We start from the raw sequence: 25,666 nt of genomic DNA on the forward strand, positions 1-25,666 counted from the left end.
CTGAACTAACCTTCCACGTCTTTTGTGCAGAGCAGCCACCCTGAAAACCTGACCAGGGAAAGAAAAAAATAAGCCAGACAGTAAATAATAAAATAAAATAAAAACAAAACCTATAGTGTACATCCGTGTGTATCTGTAGAGGTAAGTTAATAAAGACTGACAAATTATGGCATCCAGTTATTCAAAATAAGGCAAAAAGGACATAAACATAAACACAATGATCTATGATCAGATATCTGACACTAATTACAGCTATGTAAATGTTGACTTCATGTACTAAGATTAACTTCATGTACTTTGTAAAGAAGACGCCGATTTCAAGTTAAAACAGTCCACTGGGGGAGTTTTACTACAATTCAGAATTGCTTCGTTTTTTTTTTTATCATTTTTCCTTTAAGTGTTTAGACTTTTGCTAAAATTTTCCCCCAAATTCACAGCCGCTCAAATGCTGCTTCAAAGTGTTTTCCACAAATCCTGAAGTTCTGACGGTGAAATCCTCGGCACTTCCATTTTTCAGGTTTCTAAAAACGCCTCAGAATTCACAAGACGTAAGGCTAACATGATCTCAGTGTCCTCGTTAGTACCTACAACCGTGGCTCGTGTGGACTTCACTGCATCCTATCACTGCAGAATAATGCTTGTTTGTGTGTGTTTGGTTGACAGTGATCAAACAGACGTTCATCCTCTACTGCTTGGTCTGCTTCAGCTTCTCGATGTGATGACAGAGCTTTAGCGCAGGGCCCAGCTTCAGACCCATGTACTTCATAATGACGTCACTGCGCAGCAGCATCAGTGCCTTCCCATCAATCTCCTGTAGGGATAAGAGGATGTTTTCAGCTTGGTACGTACTTCATACTTTCTCTAAAACCGTCTAATAAAAATGTTAATGACTTTAACCAGACAACTTCCTTTAGCACAGCAAAGTAATGTATTGTGTATACTACTGTAGACCACAAGAGGAAGATCAGAGGTCGTCTTCGTCCATAATGTATGTTACTTAACATTTCAGTGCATGGCTGTTTGTTGAATTAAAATAAAACGAATTTTTATAAAAAAAGAGTGAGGTTAATTTAAATGAAATACTCACGTGTTTCCTGAACAGTTCCACATGCGGCCCGAGAGTGTGGGGATCGGCTTCTTGGACAAACCGTATGACATCATCAACCGACCAGGAGGAAGCGCCGTTTCCGGAAGCATCTTTGTCCTGTTTCATGTGGTCTGGACCTGTTGTTGAGCTAGCTGCTGCGAAGAATGAGAGCAAAAGGAAGGAAAAATAAATGAAGAATTATCAGAAAGGAAAGAAATGATCCCTGCAATAGTTTGATGTTAGGGTGAGCTGTTAACACGGCCTTGATATTTGTCTCAAAATTTGTAAAAAAAAAAAAAAAAAAAATTGGGTTCACAATAAAAGTAAAAGGGAAAACAAAACCCACGAGGCGAATATTTGTCTGTGTAGTGGTTAAAGAAAAACCTGGTGTGTCTGTGACTGTGTGTAATTAATCCTACCCTCCACTCGTCTGTGTGCACACACTGGGCCAGGTTCAGTGGGGTTGGAGCTAACTCGTCGGAGAGGCGGCGGCGTCTGTGCGTGTCCGGGGTAATACGGACGCTCCCTCTTGGCTGCTCTGTAGTCTGGCGTGTTGTGAAGAGGGCGGGGGCTCGGAGTGGGATCCTTAGAGGGATCGTTGTTAGGCAGGCCGTTCTCAGCAACACACAGTGGTTCTGTTTCAATAAAGAAAGAGGAGGAGATTAAGACTTCATGAGTGCAAGAAGAAAACTGGGGGAAAAAGCACGATGTACACAATGACACGTTGACAGACTCATTAAACAGCAGCGTGTCAAAAACTTTACACTACAACACACCACACTCCATCAAAGCTCGTAATAAATTTGAAAGCTTAAAAGCTCACAACCTTTAATCTTTCTCTTTAAAAAAAAAAAAAAAAATTAAAGCTCTTCACTTTTACAGTCAGTACATGCACACATTTCCCCCACCTGACTTGGCCCTATTGTAGAAGCGAGAGTTGTTGGTGTAGGGGCTGAAAGGCTGCGAGCTGAAGAGACTGTCACTCTCCAGATGTTGGCACATGTTCTCCAGGAACCGCAGCACAGAAGAAGCACTGGAGGCAGAGGGCAGCTTCACATAGCGGATACCATGCTCTGACCGCACTGGAGGCAAAACATGGCAGCTATTAGTTTGCATCTGAGTGTGCGCGCACACACAAACACACACACACACACACCACACAATATGCATTCACAGCTAAAGAAAACAGCAGATGGTTTTGGGTTAGCAGCACTCTCCATTTATAAACCTGCATATTTCACCCCATCCCACACGGCACAACACCCTCCCATCCAAGCCAAGCCTGCACAAATCCACAAATTAAAACCCCTCTCCCCACCCAACCTCTCCCATAGCCTTCCCGATCCGACCCCCCGAGGGAGACTCAATCCCAGAATCCCAAACCAGGTTAGACACACATGTCACTTCTTATTACAGACACAGTGCTCACATCAGCTGCTGCCACAGGCACCATCTTTTATTCCACCTCTCTCCTGCCTCTCTCTCACACACACACACACACACACACACACACACTACATTCACATGTGTTTAAACCAAGTTCACTGGGCTGATTGCCCATCTAGGACGCACAGTGTTGGAAACTCGAAATTAAAGGCGCTGTTTTATAAGATGTGATAATGATTGTGAAAATATGCTCTTGACAATTAAATACTTAACCATCATTTTTTTGTCACTTTTTGTAACAATTACAGAAAAAGGACAAAGCATTTTACTCAAATACATGTTAGATGTGTCATCGACCTTCATTGATATCGATTATTAGATATTATATTGTTCACATATTATTCCATGGTGTTCTCCTGATTTACCTCTAATGACTTCTCCTCCTGTATGGGACTGGCTCTGCAGAAATGACAGCAGTACAGAGGGCTGGTATGTGCAGTCGACGCAGGCCTGAACAGCCTGCTGAAGCACTGCGTTGACTGGAGCTGGACCGAAGTGGTCTGGGAGTTGCTGCACCAGTTTTCGATCAAGATGCGGGCCGTAGTCACCGTGCTTGTTCACATAGACACACACTGAGATGGCACAAATACAGGAAACATTTGCAAAGAACACAAAAGAATTAGACTTAAAAAAAAAAAAAACAGATAGCAGAATACAAATTTTAATTGGAGTTTGATCGAGGCTGTTGTTACTAAAACTTAAATCGACAATTTATATATAGACTTTAATTTAAAACAGATACATTCGTTTCCACTCCGTAGCACATTATGATTGGCATGTTTTGACAATCTGCAGTCTCTCATGTACACAATCCTTGATTTAGTCATTTGTAGGAACCTATTTGAGTATTCTTGGTTAAAGCTCTACACGTACAAACTGCAGACAGACATGCCCCAAAGCTGCTTTAGCATTGCATTAGTTGAAGGCTCAAGGGCATTGTAATCCTGAAAAGTGAACCACTGATTCACTCTGTTTTTTCCAAGAATTTCTCTGTATTTGGTTGGATTTTCCTTCCCTTAGTTCCATAGTCCCCTCTTAGCATGCTGAAGCATGCTTCCTCTGAAGGGATGGTAACCAGATTAACCAGGTGATGAGTAATGGCTATGGTTTGTAGAAACAGAGAAGAGGTTTTTGGCAAAACTTCATAATATTCAAGGTGCATGGCAAAGGAGCATAAAGTCTGAAGTGGTTCTGTTGTATAAAGAACAACGTGACTACCTTCATCAGGGCCAAATAATTTTTCCATTGGTGGCTCATCAGAGAATACTCTTCCTCTTACTTACATCTTCCTCTTCTTTGTTATGTCCTTTTAGTGCCATTTGGTCCAATTTAAAAAAAATCATGAGAATAGATAATTCATGCTACAATCCATCAAAACCCCAACATACTCTAATCTCTGTAAACAGAGTAAATGTAATCAGTTCTGCTCATTTCAAGCTTCTTCCATTTCGCACAAACCAGGTTAGACCCATTTCGGGTTTCTGTTAGAAGTATGATAGGGAAAGAAAAACAATCACAATTTCATCTAATTCATGTTAACGTCTACAAAAATAAAGCACACAAAATCATTTGATCAACCTTCCTATAAATATTTAGTATTGAGGCATTAAAATCTGTTTTGGTTTAGGTTTTTTTTACCTGTGCAAACTACATTTGTGCTGTTGTTAAGGTTGTTGTTGTCCGCTGAGACGTGGCTGATACTCAATCTGGTCTCTGGAGGTGGAGCTGTAACTGATGACGCCCCCAGGGACTGTACCACCCGAGGCTTCTTCTGAACCAAAAAACAAACAAAGCCTTTCTCAGTAAATCTCAGTAACCTACCTACAAAGGCTGTTAGATAATCATTTATTAACTGTCTCTTTTAACTCTTCTTCACATGGATGGCACTGCATACAGTGGCTTTTAAAGTAAGGACATTTTTACTTATACTTTCTTTTTTTTTTATCAGTAATCAACTTTTGACTATTTTCTCTTTCTCTAAACCATTTCTGACATGGCAGAGTCACTGGCCAAGAGACTGTGGCTCTGGTGACATCTCACCTTGTTCTTAGGCTTAGGTCCTCTCTTCTTGTGTGGTCTGGGGGCCAGTTGAGTCTCAGTGCTAGTTCTGGCCGGGCTTTGTGACGCTCCATTTACCGCTGCTGCTGCTGCAGCTTCTGCCGCCGCTTTCAATAAAGCGATAGTCTGGGATTTGGGACGACGACCGCGGACACCCTTGCGTACAGGGAGGGGAGGCAAGGGGTTTGGCAGTCGGTACGAGGTCTGCATGGAGGAGGAGTTAAAAGACGAGCGACGTGTAGATGAGGTGGAAGAAACAGGGGCAAGCAGGGCACCAGGGAGGGTAACTGGAATAAAAGAGGATATGGAGAGACAGAATAAGTACATGGAAAAGATCTGAGAGATATAAGAAATCAAGATACTTCTCATTACTAAAAAGATGACATTCTAAAAGCTATTGGGCTGCAATTAGCTGCATCTCTTTCAGTTAACTTTTAACCCCGTAAAGCCTGAAACATGAAATAATTACTAGAATATCCTAACTTTTTAAAATTGTGTTTATTGAACCTTCTGACCTTTGAAAAAAATGAAGTGAAATATTAATCAGCATATGTGACTTTTTGTGCACATTTTTGTGCAATTCATTGCTTACAGTAGTTCATGTCTCTTATTGGATGCGTCAGGTTTTTTAAGGGGAAAGAAAAAAATCACACTGATGATGTAGAGGTGTCAAAAACTCATGTATCAGATGAGCTCCGTTTGGAATTACAAGGTTAACAAAGTCATCTTTATTCAGATTACTTATGAAAAAAAGGAAAAGCATCAAATAAGAAGCTAGAACCAGCAGATTTACGGATTTTGTTTGTTGCTTAATTAAAATGATTATTTAATTATCAAAATATTTGCAGATTGACTTTTATTCAGCTGGCCAGCTAATTATTCAATAACTGATGGTGCTTTACACACAGCAGCGCCCTAATCATATTTACTCTCCACCCATACAGAGGCTTTAAATTAAGATGTGCAGAGAATCCACTTTGCTGTAGGTCGTTGAGCCAAAGCGTGGAAAGCAAAAGTTAAAAGAAACACAAAAGCTGCGGGAAATGAATAACTGAGTCCTGCAGAGGAGATTTGTTTTGATTTTTCAGAGTCCCCTGGGATTGACAGGTCCTTTGTCTTCAGCTCCTCCCCGTTCTGAAATCAAAGTCAAAAGTCACGAGTCCCCAGAGAACCGCCTGAGTTTCCATTTTCATTTCAGTTTCACTTTTCAAACAAACAGAGAATTGTATGATTCTTTGTTATTTTGTGAGTTGGGACCATAATCTTTTGGCTACTTTCTCAAAAAAAAAGAAAAAAACAAACAAAAATAACAAACGCAACGATACATCTAACCTATATCTGAAATATTAACCTTAGGGGAAAAATAATTAGCAAAGAATACTATATTAATAAAAATAAGACATATATAAATATACAGTTGTAATGTTTAAGGTTTTCAATGGCTTTTCTTATTACTTAAGGATGTTGTCAGATGTTGTGTAAACTGTAAAAACTAGTCACTGACATCAGTATTGTGAAATGTTAGTACTGCACACAGGCTGACATCCAGCATGGGATAAGCTGGGGTCACGTATACGTGCTTCCCCAGAACAGAGACTCATGATCTGGCCTTCATCCCTTATGTCAAAATAAAAGACTCCACCTCCTCCAACCCAAAACAAATGAAAAAGAAATGTTGAAAAACAATCTTAACAACTCACATACAATTTCCAACTTAAAACGCTTTATTTGAATATACCTGAAAGAAATAACAGGTACTTTGAATTCCAATCAGCAGGTGTTAAAATAGTAATAAAGTGACAAGGAAGTGAGAGGAAAGGTAACAGCCCCTGGTACACAAAAATATGACTATGCAGTGGCACCAGCAGCCCTTTTTCATTTTTCATTAGCCTCAGCATGACACTGTGATAAAATCATATAATTATCAGAGTAAATGTGTGAAAGAAATGTAGCCAGATAACAGAAAAAGAAAGAAAGAAAGAAAGAAAGAAAGAAAGAAAGAAAGAAAGAAAGAACATCTCCTATTTCAATACAAATGTATAGCTTAGTGAGAGCAGGGGCTTGAGAGTGCATGTTAAAGCTCTCAAGGGGCGAAAGCTTTCATTAGAGCCCTTGACTGAAGCAATATGGAGCGACTATGGAAGGTCTACGGTATTCTCTGAGGGGCCAGTCTGGGCGCCCTGAAAGCTGCTTAATTGGGAAATGACTGAAAGTGGGCGTAGAAGAGAGCAGTGTCTTATTTCAGGGGGCGAAGGCTCACTTGCTCACCAGGAGCGGTCACACAAAGCGAGCTCAGAGAGCGGCGGCGATACCAACCTGCACGCACAGCGGTACGCTCATTCACGCTGAACTCAGAGTAGAAACCCTACAAAGGCAGATCAAAATATCTTTGCAGGGTACCAGTCAGTATCAGCGGGTTTAATTCACCGTAGGGAATCTCGGTTGGGGCTCTTCTCTGATCTTTCCCCGCTGCAAAAAAACATAATCCGGTCACATATGTGACAGCTACCGACGCCACACGTAACATTTCCACACTAGTGATTAATGTCATATCCTAACACATCCTGGTTTTGTTGTCACATTAAAAAAAAATGATTGAGCTTTTCAAAAAAATTTAAAATCTGCTTATGAAGTACTTTCATTTAATGCTGTCACTGTGGCAGTATCGCATCATATTGGCTGTCTCAGTCTGTTCCAGCTGCACGGTGAAGCTATATGTTTACACTGAGCAAAGCTAACCCGATACCCTCACACTGAAGGTCATTTCACACCCTGTGGATTTGAAGTTTCACTGCACAGACTTAATGATGCTTCAAATTTAGGAGGCTGCATGCAAAAAAGGCTTAAACAGTAACTGCTGTATGTCCACATGTGAAGACAATTCAGTGCTGTGCTGGGAAGCTGTGGGTCCTTGCCTTTATTCGGATTTAACTTTGACTCGAGCAACTCGCGTAAAATCAGGAAGGAGTCAACAGATTACGATAATTAGCCCAAGTTATTCACCTAGCCCCAAAATCTCCCAGCTCAAAAGCCTAACCCACAAAACTCAGACGACTCAATGAGCCAAACTACAAACACTACAGGACACCACCAGAGGTCAGAGCTGTTTGGGTGATCCACACAATATTAGACACGTGATCTTGAGGCTAATCTGTGCTGTTAATGCATCACAAATAAACAATCTATCAGATGTGTCTGTAACAAAGCACTGTTCCTAGATCCAGCAATCACATTACAGCCACTAATCGCACATAATCACATCTCCTGCATTACACCAATTCTTTAAATATCTGCACATGTGCAATCAAAATGCCTTTATCTGGGTTTGTGTACATTTTGTAAGTGTGTAGATTTGTATATTTTCTCAAATTCATTCCAAAAAGAGACAAGAAGATTTTCATAATATAGTTCCCTATTTAGTGGTCTCATAGTGGGCATGTGCAAGAGTAAAATTATACTGTTAGTTGAGTTTTACACCTTAGCCAGTGATGCAAAGCAACACAAAGCGTAATACAAGAAGTAGTGTCACGGGTTAAATATGTAAAATAGCACTTTTTTCATTGGTTTTAATAAGTAATGTGTATGAATACATTAAAAAACCTGCGACTGGTAAAAGTCTGGCTATTCTAAGGTGACAAATCTTAATGAGACAAGGAAAAACCTTTTTTTAATTTGTTGTTTTGGGGGGGGGTTTTGTTTTGTTTCTGTATCGTATGAAAATCAGTAAATAATAAATACATAAAAAGGCAGGGACAAAAAAAGCAGCATGGCTTGCACAATGGCTAAAAGGGATTTAAAAATAAGACCAATAATAATTTTGGTTAAAAAACAAAGGCAAAACATCAATTTCAACAAACAGAAACAATAACAACAAGCAAAAATAAATAATCCCAAGTTTCCCAAAAAAAAAAGCAACAATTCTTTTTAAAATGTCTGAGCAACACATGACTAGCATGTATACAATGTAACCAAACCGAGCCATATGGTACTGATCATGACTATATAAGTCCAGCTCGACCCACTGACCTGTGTAAGAAACCGCCTGAGGAAACACGCATGTTTGGCGAGAGTGTGTGTGTGTGTGTGTGCGTTCGTGCACGCATGAGAACGGCATCACGGAGCGAGAAGTGTGTCTGCTGTCTGGGGGGTGGGGGAAGGGGCCCCACAGAGTTCCCTCTCATCTAATTACACCACAGACACACACACACTTACATGTAGAGCACCCTCAAAGCAAACAGTCCATTCACACACGCACACACACACACACTTACAGGCTGTTCCTTTGAGTGAATTTATTGCAGTGTAAAACTCATCGGCTGCAGATTTAACTGTGATACTGTGTGTAGAAAGCAGAAGGGGAAGTTGGTTGTGTGTGTGTGTGTGTGTGTGTGTGTGTGTGTGTGTGTGTGTGTGTGTGTGTGTGTGTGTATAGTCCCAGAGTCTTTGTCCACACACACACACAAAGTCTTCATCTTCAAAACACACAATATAAAACAATAAAATGAACTGACTGCATGATTACAAAAGTCAAAGACAAGTGCACATATAACAGATCTGATGTGCATTAATCGTTCCCGGAGCCTTCTGCAAACAAAATCCTGATGCCTTGCACACAGAAAGACATGATCAAAAACACATGGAGCTCTAAACTTAATTACAGCCAACAATACTGTTAAATCCTCAGACTCTTAGTCAGTCTGTCTGGCAGCAGTCACTGGTCTCTAACAATGAATGTGAATGAATGCAAAAAGACTCAAAAAGTCATCAAGCTAAACAAAGAAAGCAGCTTGAACCCCTCACACCAAACAAGTCCTCTACACTTGTGAAACAACTTTTCTGTGAAATGTAGGATCACTTTTCACTTCCTTTTTTTTTTTTTTAGCTTTCGATACAGCAACACCATAAAGGGAATCGGGAGTTTTCTAGTAAACTACACAATCATTTCAATTATATTAACAAGAAATTATATGAACGCACTTCTACTACCACTACTTCCTGTTTTGAGGAAATTCATGATTGTGTCCAGCATTGTTAATTTGTTAGATTCTCAGACATGTTTCAGTTAGAAAACAGCAGATTTGTAAAACACAGTGAAGCACAGCGCACTCAGAAACATGTTACTGCTCCAAAATCAGACAGCAGATCACTATGTGTGTGAAACTGTAGCTCACATCAACCTCACAAGAAGTTTTTCTTTCATTTGCACAAGCGCAAAAAGAATATTAACTTGATAAACAAAGGCGACTCACCAGGAAATCCTCGGCAGGGAAACGAAGAGCTTCACTTCTGCAGTTGTGGCTTTCGTAGTAGTAGCAGTATTAGTAATACTGGAAGTTAAGGCAGCCGCTAGCCGATAGTAACAGTAGTGTGTATAACAATACTAGTGAGTGAGAACAGTTGCTTCCTGGTTCTCTCTTTGAAGCAACTCTTTATTCTTTCAGCCTGTTGTTGATTTCTGTCCCAGCCTGTTATTTCCTCTTCTTAACTTTCTCTGATATCCTGTCTTCATCTGTACTTTGTTGTCTATTTTTTGCGCCTCTATCAGCTGCTTTCTCAGTTTGCCTCCGTGGGTCTTTCCTCTCTCCGTCTCTCTAGCTTTCTCCCGGCAGAAGCCCACAACAAAGCCCACGCTGCTCCTGCTTTTGCCATTGGTCGAAGCTGCTGCAAAGCTTCCCTCCCAATGAATGAGCAGGCGGGGTGAGGGGTGAGGGAGGGGTGGTAAGATTTGCATAGGGGTTTTGGGAGGAGTAAAGAAAAGGAGGGAGGGAAGGAAGAGTGGGTGTGTGGAGGGAACTGAGTTGAGCCCTTTATTAGTGTTATCTGTAGGCTATATCGACAGTCTACATCAGTCACCTGCTTCTAAGCAAGCCTCTCGGGGAGGGGGGAGATGAGGGAGGGGACAGGGGTTAATGGTGGGGCTCCGGAGCGGATGGGGGATGGGAAAGTAGGGGTTGTAGGGGGGGAAGAGAGGTTAACCTGGATCAGAAGAGTCCTGATTGAGACGGGTGAAAAGGGGCAAACTCTTGGAGTTGGCGCACACACAAGCAAGCTCACACTCAACATAGAAACACACACACACATACACTGTCGCAACCAAGGAGCACCCACACCCCCCACCAGTGTAACCCTAGCCTATTCAGACATTCCCTGATGAAAGATGGTCAGGTCCAGCATCAGGAAGCAGTGGCATAGTCGGATAGCACCCTCACTCTGGAACAATGCGGAACAGAGCAGCCAGAGGAAGCCAGCATGGGAAAAGTCCCTTCAGAGACAACTTAATCTGTTTCTAAAGGGAAAAAAGGAGTGCTGATGTTGCAGATTCAAGAAAAAAATATTTTCTTAACTCTACAGCACTAATAGACCTATGTTCATTTGATAACATCATTGTTTTTTATGTCTGCTTTTGCAAGAATGCTTTCTTTCCTTTGCACTGATTGTTACTGAATGTCTAAGTCCAATATCTTCCTGCTTGTGTGCCCATTAAGCATACTGCGGGTATAAAGTGAGACTTAGAAATAATTAAAGATGTGTAAATCCTGTGCATAAGAATCTAAGACGACGAGAAGTATTAATTTGCCTCAAAACAAACAAAAGATGACTGCCGTGTGTCAACGTGTGTCAACGTGTGCTAACATGGCGACGAGCTCTACCCTTCATGCATTATTCAGAGAGAAGAGACAAATAAACTAACACAAAGACGCATCACACCAAAAGTTTAAAAAAAAAACAGGCATAATGACAAATTTCTTACAGTACAAAAAGGAAAATAATTACACCCAATCTTGGCGTCCCCTGTAGCTTCTTTCAAAAGTATGTAGCAGGGTCGCAACAGGAGAATTTTGATGAAAGCTAATGAGAATTTTTAAACGTAGTAGTAATTACAGAGTCTCTCACTCCTGTTCGCACATGCACAGATAATTATCAGCTCATTAACACCTCAACCAAGCCCTACTTATTCACTTATTCGCATCCAAACATGGTAGCTGTCTAGTGATTTACATTATTGTTTTTTCTCCCCCTCTTCAGAATGCACACAAAGGGAAAAAACCTCACGCACACACAGACTTGGAGATAGTTTCACAAAGAAAGGCTGAGACTCTGGTTTTGATCACACTAAAAACAGATGTTCAAAGCAGACGTTTTCTCTCTAAATACCTTTTTTTTTGTTGTTTTTTAGTTTTTGTTCTTACCTTCTGTTTTCATTCATTTTTCTAGCATATCCTGTTCTATTTTAGTCGCTGGTTTAGATTGTTTGTGTGGGCTTGTTAGTGTCACTGTTTGCGTAGCAGCGTTTTACCATTAAAAAAGCAGCACTAATTCACTACAAACCGTGAGTAAATCAGGAGCTTAAACAATGGCTGGCGGAGCAGCACTGTTAAATCACTCAGCTGTATTCATTTCAGATGGAAAAAAGAAAAAGTCATCTGGAAGAATTCAGGAGTTACAATGACATTTCACTGGAAGAATGCACAAAGTCTGCAGATGAGGCTTTCTCTGTCCTTCTGTTAACCCGTCTGTCACACTCAAAATTGCTTCCAAATGGAATAACTAACAATGGCCTCATTGCTGTAAAACTGAAGGGGACTGCTGGATGTTCACTCACTTGCTTAAACACACTAAACCACATAATAAAAAGCCAGGTTTTGTCAGTTCGGGAGGGGGGGGGGGGGGGGGGGGTGTCACTTTTTTGTCACTTTCTGCAACTTGTCAGAGTTCATATGAATCAAGACGATTGCACACTGGCTGTTTGAATTCAGTTCAATTCAATTCAATTCAATTAGCATCATTGTCAATGCCACAAAAACGACGAGACAGCGCAGCATCTCCATAAATTACAGCAGCAGTTAGGTGCGATATTCACACCTAAGAGTTCACGTTATAGTTTCCAGTCTTCTGAAGGTCTTTTTAAGTCTTTGGACATTGGCCGCTTTTCACTCATTTTCCATCTAGTCCTTCTACCTGAACATTTTCACATTTATGTTTCTTTTGTCATTGTTTAGTCACTTAACTAACCAGTGAATCATTCAAGCACCTAACTCTAACCTAACCAGTTTATGTAATGTTTTTCTACACATAACATAAAACTTAATCGAATTTAACAAGTTTTCTGTTATGTGTAGACATAAGACAGGTGTGTTGTGGTTATTGTAGGTACTTTGTTACTAGCAGGCTTTTATTTAAAAAAAAACAAAAACATTTCTTTGGTTGAATTAATGAAAACTGCCAAAGATAACACAGTTTGACAGGAATAAAATAGCATTTTTGGGCCATCAAAGTGATTCCCGAAGAAATTTTGACTGAACATGTTGCATATCTAAGCATGGTGTGCAGTGTGTCCTTAAACAAATTGAGGAAACTGTTCAATTATAGGACAAAAGAAGATGTGGTAGGCCTAACAACTACCTACAGCAGATAAACAATATTTGAAAGTCATGTCATTAAGACATAGGAAACAATCCAGCAAAGACTTCTGGCCCTTCAGTTGATCCGTCCAGAAATGGTCTCAAGAGTGGCTGCCAAAGAAAGCATTATTAAAGAAAGGAAATGGGGAGAAAACGATGAGGTATCAAAATTACACAAGAACTGGACTGAAAATCATCGGCAGCAGATCTGAAATTTGATGGTAATTCCATGGTTCTGCCATGGTGTGGCTCTGTATTTCAGCCTGTGGTATTGGAAAGCTTAACAAAATTGACAGAATTACGCACACAGCCAAGCACCACCAGATTCTGATCCTCCACTCAATACCATCTGGAAAGCATCTGATTGGCAAAAGCAGCTGGCATCCAAGAGCATCAAAGGTCTGGAAATCTCCTTCAAGAAACCTGGAGAACTATTCCTGAAGACTAAGAAATGACAAGCTTACCTAAGAGAGTTGAACAATAAAGGTGATCATACCAAATATTAAATTTCAAGCAGATATAGAATTGTACAGACTCTGTTTTTGCCTCATATACTGTATTTTCATTAACGTCTACACACATTTCAATAAATTGCTGTGCCCATTTCACACTTTTGTAGCAAACTATGAAGAAATGAGGGGGTGGCTTTCCCCAGAAATAAAGACTGTGGAAAACTCACATGGAGAACGTTACGTAACGATGCCATTTCTCACCTTTGGTGATTAATATTTTGCCAGCTTGAGTGTAATTCACAGAGCTACAGTGAGATTTAATATCTTTTTAGTGGACAGAAACACAAACAAGCTGCAAACGTCCCTGCCCCAGGACTGCAAACATGCTCTGACATGGCACATAACTGTTGTCATCCATCAGTTATGTGGACGACCCACAAAAAGACAAAAAAGAAAAAGACACACACATGCACACACCTCCCTATTAATCAAGATTCTTGCTTTATTCAGTACCACAAGCTTCTTCAAACAGGGAACACCAACAAGTGGCTAAAGGCGAGGAAACTGCTAGATGGGAGCTGATGACCTTAACAGCAAACATGGGGAGGATTGATATTTATTACACCTGCTAAACTTTGTTTAGAAACCCCAGTTTCAGAGTCAACAGACTACCTCAAGAGCCATTCGTCAACGTGATTTTGATGGATGGCAAGTGTCTAAATAGCAGCCAAAGAAACTAAACAGCTGAACTCTGAGCATTTTGCACTGGATAAAATCACATGGAAACATGCTACGTAACTGCTGAGTGTAATTAGCACGTAATGCACGCTGATTGATAGTTAATAGCTCAGTGCTGCCCTCACACTAATAATAGGAACGGAAGCTCGAATTCCCACAGACTCACACTAGGACTGTTTTGTCCCACATGCCTCCACAGAAAAACGACACAGTACTTAAAGAAGCAGCACAGTGTTTTTCTGTCTTTAGATGTTTCACACAAGCACGCGCATTTGACAGATCTTCACATAGTTGGCGAAGCATTTATAAATATTTTAAGTATTTTAACAGATGAATTTCTTGCCAAACTTTCCACATCATTAGAGCAGTCTGAAACTTTGGTCTATGCCTCTCACTATCTCGTGGCCATGTCTACTTTGCAAAATTGTCACAGGGACTTACAGTACCGGATTAAATGCAAATGTTTTCAGATTTAATCAAACAAGCTTTCTAAGAAGCTCCCAGCAATTGAAAAAGCATTTTTAATAAGAATAAAGACTACACAAGTACTGAAAACTCATTAACAATAAAAATTAAAAAAAGCTACAAATCCACAAGATAGATCTTTAGTTTAAGTGGACGATTAAAGACACATAATTATTCAAACAAAAAATAATTATAGGCTTTGATAAAGATCTTCAACATTAATGATCTTTATGTTGTCATCTCCTGTGATATTTTTCCTCTCCAGTGTCCAGAGACATAAGCTCAATTTTCTCCACATACGCTGCACTAACGTTTAAGGCATTAGGTCTCATTGTACATACTTAATTCAGCAAAACAGGACAAATAAGTTCCCCCACATACAAAACCTTTCAGAGGATTATAAACTGAAATGTGTTCTTTCCGAGCGTACGTGACCAAAAACTGTATCTCCGTGGAAAAAATCAATGATTGCCGTTTTGCTCTAGCTGCCACACAACTTTGTCACGTCTTCAAAAGGGCAAGAAGGAGGAAAGAGCAGACCGAGCTACCGCACATTAAAACAGCCTGCAGTTATGGAAAGCAGCGCTAATGTATGATAAAAAGATCAGAAACTGGAATCTGCTTAAGCTGAGTCTTCAGGGAACTCTGCAGACTCTGTGTGGAGGTCAAAGCGGTGGGTCATAACCCCGCCAACCGAGCCAAGTCAACACACACAAAGAACAAATACAACTGAAGCCTTGACATTCCTAAACTGGTTAGCTTTACAGATTTTTTGCACTTTTGTTAAACAACCTTGACTACGGACCAAGACAGTCCATTGTCTGAAAAGCTTCTGGTGCTGCATAAACTATATTGATTACATTCTTATATTTATTTATTACAGTTTAATACATTATTTCCAACTCCTGCTGCTTGGAGCTGACTAAAATAATTATTGTGAAAAGGCTCTGCAAGCACCGCCTGCTATATGATTTCAGACAAAGAAACCATCTTGAAATATTTGACCTGTTATAAAAACTAAATGAGTAACACTTAAGAACAGGGAGCAGTGATTATGACATCTTTTACTGGTAATAACATCATCATGATAGTGATACTTAATCCGAGTATTTACATTTTATTTTATTTCAGTTATTTTTATAATCTCATTACACTTTAACTACAACTTAATCACACCATATGAGGCTAAAGCTTCACCTCAACTGGCTCATTAAAACTAATAATAGCTGATTAATAATGAATTAACTTAAAGGATTTTGCACATAATGCTTGTGTAAAGTTACTAGATCAGGAATTATAAATATTGGACTGTTTTAAATTAGGTTTTGTTGTTTGTTTTTGTGAAGTATCTGAATATCCTTATCATTATATAAAACACTGTAACATCCTTAATGTAAATAATCAACCCACTGAAGGGAGAAGTTTTTTTTGTGATTGTTCTTAACTTCTGTTTTCAGCCATTGTGCTTCTCATATCCTGTCCTGTTTTAGTCACTGTTTCCGACTCTTTGCGTTGGTTCATTTGTCTGTGTTTATTTTACTGTTAGCCTCACTGTTTTACCATAAAAGCCTAACCGGGGGCAACATATACAAACTTGTGGCTACAAATCCTACGTAGCCTACATAGCACAGGTCCATTTATTTTCTTGCTGCTTATCCGACCAGGAGTGCAGCGGGACTGCAGTCTATCCATGCTGACACTGGGCAAAAGGCATAATTCTTAATTCCCTTATATGGTTTGCAGCATTTGAGCATTTGTGAGAATAAATAATAAGACACACACACAGAAATGCATATTAGCTGTAATACAATCAACACAAAATGCATCTATTCCTCACAGAGCTGAAGCTGACGGACCAGCTCACTCTCAACGTTCACACCACAACAAATTGAGTAACTGAATAAACGCAGTTAATTTCACTTAATCAAGTAAACGACTCGTTGCAAACTTAGCACCCTCACAGTTTGCCACAGATGATTTTTTATTCAAGATAATCCTGTTTGCGTCCCTCTGCACGTCTATGTAAATGCAGGGTACAGTTCCTGTTGTACACAGTGAATCTCTTACTAACCAATAAATAAAATGTCAGCAGAAATATGAAGAGAATATGACGCTAATCTGACTGAAAGAGTTTCAAATGTTTTCTGATGCAAAGTAAAAACTGAAGCTCTGACAGAAAAATAAGGCACTCCTATTTTAAGACAAAGCCTGTCTGTCTTTAAAATGGCGAGAGCGAGACTCGCGCTTCTTCTCTCTATTTAAGCGAAGTAAAAACCTCAAGCCTATTTAAAGAGAAGTGAAAGCACACAACAACTAGGTCAATACTTTGGTTTTTACAACCATGTTTCACGCACACAGTTATCTCTGCCACTCTGATCTCAATGTAATGCCACAGCTCCGACACACGTCAGCATTTATGCTCTGCTGCTCTCTAGAGGCCAAAACGTGTAGTGCCCGAGATCTGACCAAGATTACCAACCAGGAATAAATAATAGAAGGCTTGGTAATTAATTCCGTAAATTTGAGCCAAACTTCTCACATAGGAACCTTCCGTTCCATAATAACATGAATCCCATTGCTAAGATAAAATTACTGAACACAACAAACCTCTGCCTGCGTTTGTTTTTGTTTTGTTTTTTAATTTCACAAAAAAAATATATAATGACAGTGAGTGTTCAAAACATCTGGAAATTGTCCATCTGAGGACCATTCACAGAGAGCCAATTTATGGTGTGAAGTCAGTGGACACAAAGACACTGAAAGCTTCAGTGATCCAGTGGCTTTGAAACCAGGACCTTCTCGCTGTGAACTGTTAGCATCTCCCCCCCCCCCACCAGCCACCTAGTAGATACACCTATGGTATCAATTTCAAAATCCTACGTAGCCTTGTTCTAAAGTTATCGCATTCACAAGATTTTCAGGAAACTCAACCTCTGACCTAGAGGTCGAGGTCACTGGCATTCAAATAGATATACTTATGGTATCAGTTTGAATATCCCATGTCACCTCATTCTCGAGTTATTTATTTTAACTGTTTATTCACATAAACAGATTTTTTAAAAAGCCCTAAAAATGCATGAGAAAAAACATATGAACCAAAGCAGCACTCACAGAAGTTTCCGGGTGGCTGCAGGTTGTGTTTCGTCAGGGCACACCAGCCGACAGGGAAGATGTCTCTGGAGTCGAAGGGGCACCAGTAGTCAAAGGCGCCTCGCCAGCCGTCGAACATGACAAAAATCTCCTGACCTCTGACCTCACCCACTGTGGCGGGACAAATCAGGTAAGGGTTCTTCCTGTCCACTGCCTCTAGCTTCATACCAGGCTGAAAGTAGTTTTTGGCAGGGCTGGCAGGTTCCTAAAGAAACACGTAAATATACATGCAAATAAAATGAATCCTGCAAATCTAATGGAGCTTTATTTTAATGGCAGATAAACTGTGCAGAAGGTGAAAGTGAACCACGGAGCCCACATACGGAGTAAGATTTCATTGTGTGATTAAAATGGACAAAATTAACTTAGTAAAGGCCGTGCTGTTGTTTGAGCATATAAAAAAAAATCCCTAAAAAACTGTTTACTATTACAAATTTCTATCCAGTTTTTAAACATTATTTTCACTAAACATAGCTGCCCTCTTCTTTTTTGTCATTACCTTCTTAAAAGCCGAGGCTGGGGCCATCTCTGCACCGCTGAGCGTCCGTAAGAGGAACATGGGCCAGGAGGAGGCATTCATCCTGAAACCTGTACACAAGGCCAAAACAATTCAGTTTAACCTGATTGTTAATGCTGCAAATTACTGACCAGGACTTCTCTTCACGTTCACACTGGATTTCTACATGGTTCTTCCACAAATATGATGAAGCACCTTTAAGTGCAGGATATTTTTATTCTGTTTATTTTAAAATAGGACTCAATGTCACCAAACTGCACTTAAAGACGAAAACATTTTCAAGGAACACTTGTGCTTTTCCTACTATTACAAGTCGAAACACACATACAACATAACATACACCCTTTTCCAACATACAGTCACTGGGAGAGTTCAATTAGGCAAATTAAGTACAAAATTATTTTGTGTATGCTCTAAAACCAAATAATACCGATCATAATGTTATGTTTTCAATGCATTATGTACATGCTTCTCATATTTTGTTAAATATATTTGAGTAAGTTTTTAGTTTCTAGGAACTGTAATCATTCAGATATTTCAATTTACAAACAAACACTGAACGTTACATGGAAGTCTTAATAATCCAAATTGTTCCCGGTAACAGCAGGAAGGCACCCACCGAGCGGCGGCTGCAGCATGTCTCCGTTCCTCTCGCAGGTTCCTATTGGCTGGATGTCCAACGAGTCGACCAGCCGCCAGAAATCGTTGGTGTTGTCGCTACCATCCAGACGCAGGCGTAGCCGAGTGCCCATCATCCCCATCACCGTTGCGATGCACACCGAGTTAGAGTTGCGAGGGTCCCGTGCTTCAAGTTTCATACCTGCCTTGAAGTCATTGGTGGGGGGGACTCTGGACTGCAAAGGGATACCAACAGACCTTCAGTCATCGCTCCTTGAACATGAAAGATGAGTCTGCTAATATTCCTCGAATGTGTACTGGCAATAACAACTACAAGAAAAACTGTTGTTAGTAACCGTCTTAGTTTTTTGTGACTTTTGCAGCCTGTGTTATTTAGCCCATCTGATTATATTTGACGCGGTGCCCGAGAACCACTTTATGTCGTTCAGTATACAGTACTGTGCAAAAGTCTTGAGCCACTTCCATTTCTTTTATTTTTCCTGGAAAACAGGAAAGAGGTGCAGCAATTTTTTGAAACATGTGCACACACACAAATGGAAACACAGTATATAAGACAAAAACGGAGCTTTTACAATTCTACCAAGCTGGAAAGCTAATAATTGGTATGACCACCTTTATTCTTCAGTACAGCCTGAACTCACTCAGGCAGCTTGTCATTTCTTTAAGTCGTCTTCAGGAATAGTTCTCCGGGTTTCTTGAAAGCTCTTCCTTGGATGTTGGCTGCCTTTTGTTCTGTTCTTTGGGGAAGGCAATCCATGACTGATGACTGAAACACTCATTGTTGTACCTCTCTGCTGAACTCGTCTGTACATGCTGTAAATGAGACCTCTTGCCACTGATTTTCAGTCCACTTCATGAGTAGTTTGGCATACCTTCTCCCTGTTTCCCTATATTAAGAATGGCTTAACAGCCATTGGATCTGAAGGCTCAAGTCCATCTCTCAGGCTCTATGTCAGGTCCAGAATACAAAGAAATGAGAGGCAGAGGGCTCAGGAACAATCCTGTTGCACACATCCAGGTGATATGGATTGTGTGTTGCATGTAGATTGTGGTGTTTTGATCCTCAGTGACGTTGCTGCTGCTGCCACAGCGCTCTTTGATATTAATGCATGTAATGTTTGTAACTGTGATGTCTTTTTAATTATGGATGTATTTACTGACAGCTGAGGAAAAACACAGAAAACTTTCAAAAAGGATAACAAATGTTACAAACTGAGGAAATATTTAAGGTAAAAAGCCAGAATTAACTATTAAGGTTCATATTACAAATTGTGCTCATATGTTTGGGAACCAGTCAAGGTTTTTCTTACAGTTATGTCTGGAAGGTTACTTTCAAGATGTAATACTTTACCAGTTTTTCATTTTTCTCAGAATTTTACTTATTAGATTTTGATAACTTTTTATTTTTCTAACAATTTAAACCGATGACATAAAGCTGAAAAATCCTTAAACCAGTGGGGTAAAGCTCATAAAAATGGGAGTTGTGCAAAATTCAGCTCTTTACTGGAAACCAATTCACTTGTCATGCATACGGCACCTTAACATTACATTTCGAACAATTCTATACTTTTAACTTTGTGGGAACAGTATGGAGAAGGCCCTTTTCTTTTCCAGCATGACAGAGCCCCATTTGCACAAACAAAGGCCTTTAAAGGCATCGGTTGAAGTTTGGTGTGGAAGAACTTGAATGACCCTGACCTTAACCGCATCAAACACCTTTGGGATGAACTAGAACAGCCAGGCCCTTTTGCCAAACATCAGTGTCTGACCTCAAAAATGCTCTTTTGGATGAATGGCACAAAGTTCCCACAAAACACTCCAAAATCTTGTAGAAAGCCAGAAGAGTGGAAACTCTGCAAATAGGGACCAACTCCATATTAATGCCTATGCTTACTTCACAACACTGTGGATCATTGCATATGAAACAAACTCCACTCACAACACCGTGTTGACTGAAATGTTTCTTGTAAACAAATACTATATGTGGGGGTTTTTTTTAAATACACTAATCAGGAAGTACCTCTTTTGTCTGAAATCATCACAGAAAGTTTTTGTGCCAGGAAAGAAGCAATATGCTGAAAAGGGAAATTAATGATATGGCATCTTAAAAAAGCTTCTTAATGATCAAGTACCTGTTTGAAGCAAGAGGGCGACGCTGCAGTGGAGGACGTTTCTCTCAGATATTCCTCCCAGCTGAACGGTTCTGGCACAGAGGACGGAAACAAAACGCAGATCAGTCAGATACAGAACAGGTCAAAAAAGTGTAAAAAAAATCACGTGTTAAAATAAAACCAATCAACAAAAAAACCCTTGTAATAACACTAAGGCTAATTTAAGTGAAAGGAAAAGAAGCAATCCCCACTTTATATTTATAAAAGCAAAGTAAAGCTTAGTCTGCGCAGGATGTCAGAAATACACAAAAGAACGTGAGTAATACTGTTAGAAAAGCAGGGGTGCTTTTGTTAACCTACCCCGGAAACTTACTAAAAAAGACATAATGAGTTACTAACTGTGGAAGTGGTGACACTGCAGTGGCTGGATTAATTAAAAAAAAGGTTTAAATTAGACTGATAATGAGAGGGTTAACAAAGAGGAGTGACAAGGCAGAGATCTGCACAGCTAACCATTAGACTTGTCGAGAGCAGAGCCCGCTGTGATGCTGCTCCGTCTCTCCTTCTTCTCCTCCTTTTGATCTGAAATCAAAGCGGTGATTGAACGGCTCATCAGAATTATGGAGCTTCTGATATACAGACTTTAATTACTGTGAGAATGAAGGCATTGTAACAGTTCTCAAACTACCTCAAACATACCAAACATAAAAGACTCCAATCGTGTCTTTGTTAAAAAAACAAAAGAAAGAAAAAACAAAAGAAAATCAGCGAGGATTTTGTTTTGGGATGTACCTTCTAGTTTGGGGTTTTTGGATCAAATTGGCACAAAGGCACTGTGCAGGCTTACCTCTGTGTGGCGTTCGGCCCATGATGACTGTGCTTCTTCGGGTCAAGTCAGGCAGGCAGCTACCCAAACAGATGCTAGAAATAACACAGTCAAAAGAGTTCATCTCAGTAGAGATCAAATGTAACCACTTAATAGCCACAAGCAATTTCCGTTGAGGGTTTTCATGTAACATAAACTTATACTTACGACAACATTAGAAATTTGATTATTTCAGATAATTAAATGGAAAATACTCTGTACTAAGCCCACGTAACAACATTAACAGATTATAAACTTATTTTAAAAATGCGTCCACTTTTTTTTCCACTTAGAAAGCTGACGTTCCTCTAGTTTCCAGAATATTGGAGAATTTACTTTGGAATACTACTGCAGCTTTATAAAGCACTAAATAGTTTAGAGCTAAATTACATTTCAGATCTGCTGCTACATTATGAAAAGTCCAGACCTCTCAGATTGTCTGGAACATGTCTGCTTGCTGTCCACAAGATTAAAACTATACACCGCAAGGCAACATTCAGTTTCTATGAATTACAAACTGGGGGGGAAAAAAGCTTTTTTTATAAAATTTTCTGTCCGTGTAGTAGTCCACTCTAATGTGTAATTTCCTGTTTAGTCTGTTTTATTTTATCTTGCACTCTGTTTCGTCTAAATCTTGTTGAAATGTCTTTTTAAGTCGTCTTTCGCCTTTTCTGTCATCTGTAAAGTACACCCATTTACCTCGTTGTTTAAAATTACTTTGCAAATAAGCCTGCTTGACCTTTTTCAAAAATGCTGTGATATTTTGCTCACTCTCAACAAATCTCAGGGAAAAAGACCAAAAATGAAAAATGACTCTATCCAATTGTGTAGCCAAAGCCTACTAACTTACTCCTGTTATTGTGAATTACCTAAAAGCATAGTGAGCCGTGCTTTTGCACCAGGCGACCGTTTGTAACCATTACTTTGAGTCAAGTGCTTCTACAACCAATTGAATCCAAACATGGCTAAAAATAGTACCTACCAAACATAGCGTCCACACTTGTTTGAGTGCCAATTGTGGCACAATACAGACAAGTTAGGGAAGTACTGACAGAGCTGGATTAACATGTTTTAGTCATTTTATAGGATGAAAATCAGCCATTTCTCAAAGCCCTCTGTGTTATTTTTCTAACTGTAACCTATAATTTAACTAAACTTTCCACATTTAAATTTCAGGGGTCGTAGAGGATGCGCAAGAGCTGTTCATTGTGCAAAACAAACAATGAACTTCAAGCAGAGGCAAAGAGGTAAAACATGTCCAACAAATGCTCACTACCACTCATTTTAACTAGTTCAATTCCATGTGAACTCATCTGCTAGCAGCTTTTCAACCATTATTACTCCTTTTTCAAGAAAATCAAACTGTTACCACACTGCTTAAGCTCCGAATCTGGTCCAAAACCGAGGATCAATTTTAAGAGAAACTTCAGCACAGTGCCACTCCATGCAAATTCTGTACATAGCTACAGCTCAAACTGAAGAGAAGAAAAAAAATAATCCACAGCACACAAAAGAGACAAAAATACAAATTAAATCCACAAATCCAAAGGTTTAGATGTCTTCAGAAGCCTCACAATGTCTCCTTTCTTTGTGCTTCAAAGTTTTAGCATCTGCAATGTATTGTGGCCGACCCTCCCTCTGAAACCCCCCTCTCTCTAACCCCCCCTGTGCAATGAATCCCACTGAGTCAGAAGAAGCCATAAAGATTCCAAGCTGCCATAAAAAGCCATTAAGACGTGTGGAAGTGGGACGTCTGCTGGCAGACATGAAAAGGATTCCAGCTCCAGACCAGTTGAGTGTTTGCATTGGTTTGTCCGCCTTCCTCAAGAGGGTCAGACAAAACTGCCCCGTAGACCAGGAAGCACTTAATTTTTACAATCTCCATTTCCACTCATGCAGCCACTGATCTGGGATTAGTGCGACGTTCACAAAACGGAACAGTGAGAAGACGTGAAAAAGCCGTAACTCTCACTCAACAGGAGCTGTCAAAGTGTTTGTCACTGATTTTATTTTTATTTTTTTATAAGGCACACATGTTTAAATAAAAAAAAAAATTTCTTATACTACAAACTGATTTTTGACTGTGTTATGTTCACTGGTCACTAAATTATTGGGATTTCCAGTTGTGGAAGAAAGCTAGCAAAGCAATAACAGAGGAACACAGAAAGTTTGTTTTGTTTCTTGACCAAAGATAAAAGAGGCCAATAAAACAAATCTCAGTCATCTTCCCCCAAAAGCTTTTTCTGACTCTTAATTAAGAGTCAAAGATACCTTGTTTATTTCTATTAATAATTAATCTAACTTCTTTTTTTATTATTAATATTTTTGTTGTTCTTTTTAGTTTGGGAGTGAAAATGTGGGAAAAAATGCTAAAATAAAAAACAAAGAAATAAAAAGTTTAAAACCAAAGAGTAATGTGGCGTAAAGGTTTGGGTTCTTATTGTTATTTTACTTTTAATTTTGAAATAAAATTTAAAGCATCACAAAAGATAAAGAGGAAAAATAAACGTGAGAGCAAAAACATAGTGGATTACAGTGCAGTACAGTAACGCTACACGTTCTTAACTGTAAACTGAGCATCTGGTAGTTTTGATTATTTCAGTTTTAACTGCATTTCAGAGACAAACAGAAAAAAATAAAGTGAGAAATTATTTATCTGATGAAGAATGAAGACGGTTGCGTGGACTCTCAACGACCAAATGGGGGAAGGTGACTTGCTGATTATTAGATAACATAATAACACCTTTACTCAACTGTTGAATAATAACTTGGTTTTTTAATTATGAGGGATGTTTATTTACGCTGCATCACTGTCTTCGCTTTTTTTTTTCTTCAATAAAATGTTACAAGAGTGAGACGAGCTTCCAAAACCGGGTTTGAAACCACGCTCTCGGCCTGGCCTGGTGTTTCCTCTGTGAGGCAGGACAGTTGGGAGACAGGACGGTGAAGGGATCACATTACTGCTGCTGGGAGGCTGAGGGGTGTGTGAGCCGCTGCAGGGCGTCACCTCCGCGATCATAACTTGGGATTCTTTCAGACCCCATAACTTTAACAGCAAAATATTTCTTTTCTTCTTTTTTTTCCAAGTCAAACTGTTTTCGCAGCACCAGCATTAAAGATGAGTCGCATAAAAGCTTTGAAATGGAACAGCATGCAGGTTTAGAGGAAACAATAAATAAAAAAAATTAAACGTGCATTGCTCTTTTTTTAAATTTGCAGCCTGTGAGGAGGGAGGAAGTTAAATAAGCTGAAGGTAGAAATTTAAATGTGAAGAAAAGTCTGTGACGCATTTTCATTTGGGTTATGGTCACATTTAGTGGGCGGGACAGAGCTCCTCACACGGGCTAAACACTGCTAACGATACACTGTATCCACAGCGGTGTAACTACAAGGCTGCAGGATCGCGCTAAACGGGTGTTTTTCTTTTCCTCCTCAGTTGCAGAGCAATCCTCTGCATTAGTCCAGTAAACAGAAAGCAAAGGGAAAGCTGCAGAGTTCTATGTAGCTACTGTAGGCAGCACCGAGCTGCCCGTCTGCACAGACTACAGTATAAACACGCTCCGCTGTCCGACACTGCGTGCGCTAATAGTAGGAAAGCTGAGCGCTTTTGACCGCAGCACGGAAAACAAAACAACACACGAGACTAATAAAGAGGGATGAGCCGTACCAACCGTGTCAACTGGGTATTTTGATGCGAGACTCCTCACTTTCTATCAGATGCAAGCCGCCATATTCG

General features: G+C 39.8%; 1 protein-coding gene across 1 annotated transcript; it reads right to left on the reverse strand.

The window, feature by feature from the left end:
- Positions 1-315: 315 nt before the first annotated feature.
- On the reverse strand, positions 316-25,666 carry scml2 (Scm polycomb group protein like 2). Its single transcript, XM_085356672.1, has 14 exons — positions 25,602-25,666; positions 21,913-21,986; positions 21,579-21,647; positions 21,087-21,157; positions 18,935-19,169; positions 18,298-18,386; positions 17,760-18,003; positions 4,574-4,878; positions 4,172-4,304; positions 2,899-3,105; positions 1,996-2,169; positions 1,507-1,722; positions 1,088-1,242; positions 316-811 (listed from the first exon to the last, which is right to left on the reverse strand). The coding sequence occupies exons 2-14, from the start codon at positions 21,932-21,934 to the stop codon at positions 686-688; spliced, it is 2,046 nt and encodes a 681-aa protein (XP_085212798.1). The 5' UTR covers positions 21,935-21,986; positions 25,602-25,666; the 3' UTR covers positions 316-685.

The sequence above is a fragment of the Diplotaxodon limnothrissa genome, linkage group LG1, assembly GCF_057381915.1.
Source record: "Diplotaxodon limnothrissa isolate DT_005_m linkage group LG1, D_limnothrissa_male_GT1.1, whole genome shotgun sequence".
In the NCBI taxonomy this organism is placed as follows: Eukaryota; Metazoa; Chordata; class Actinopteri; order Cichliformes; family Cichlidae; genus Diplotaxodon; species Diplotaxodon limnothrissa.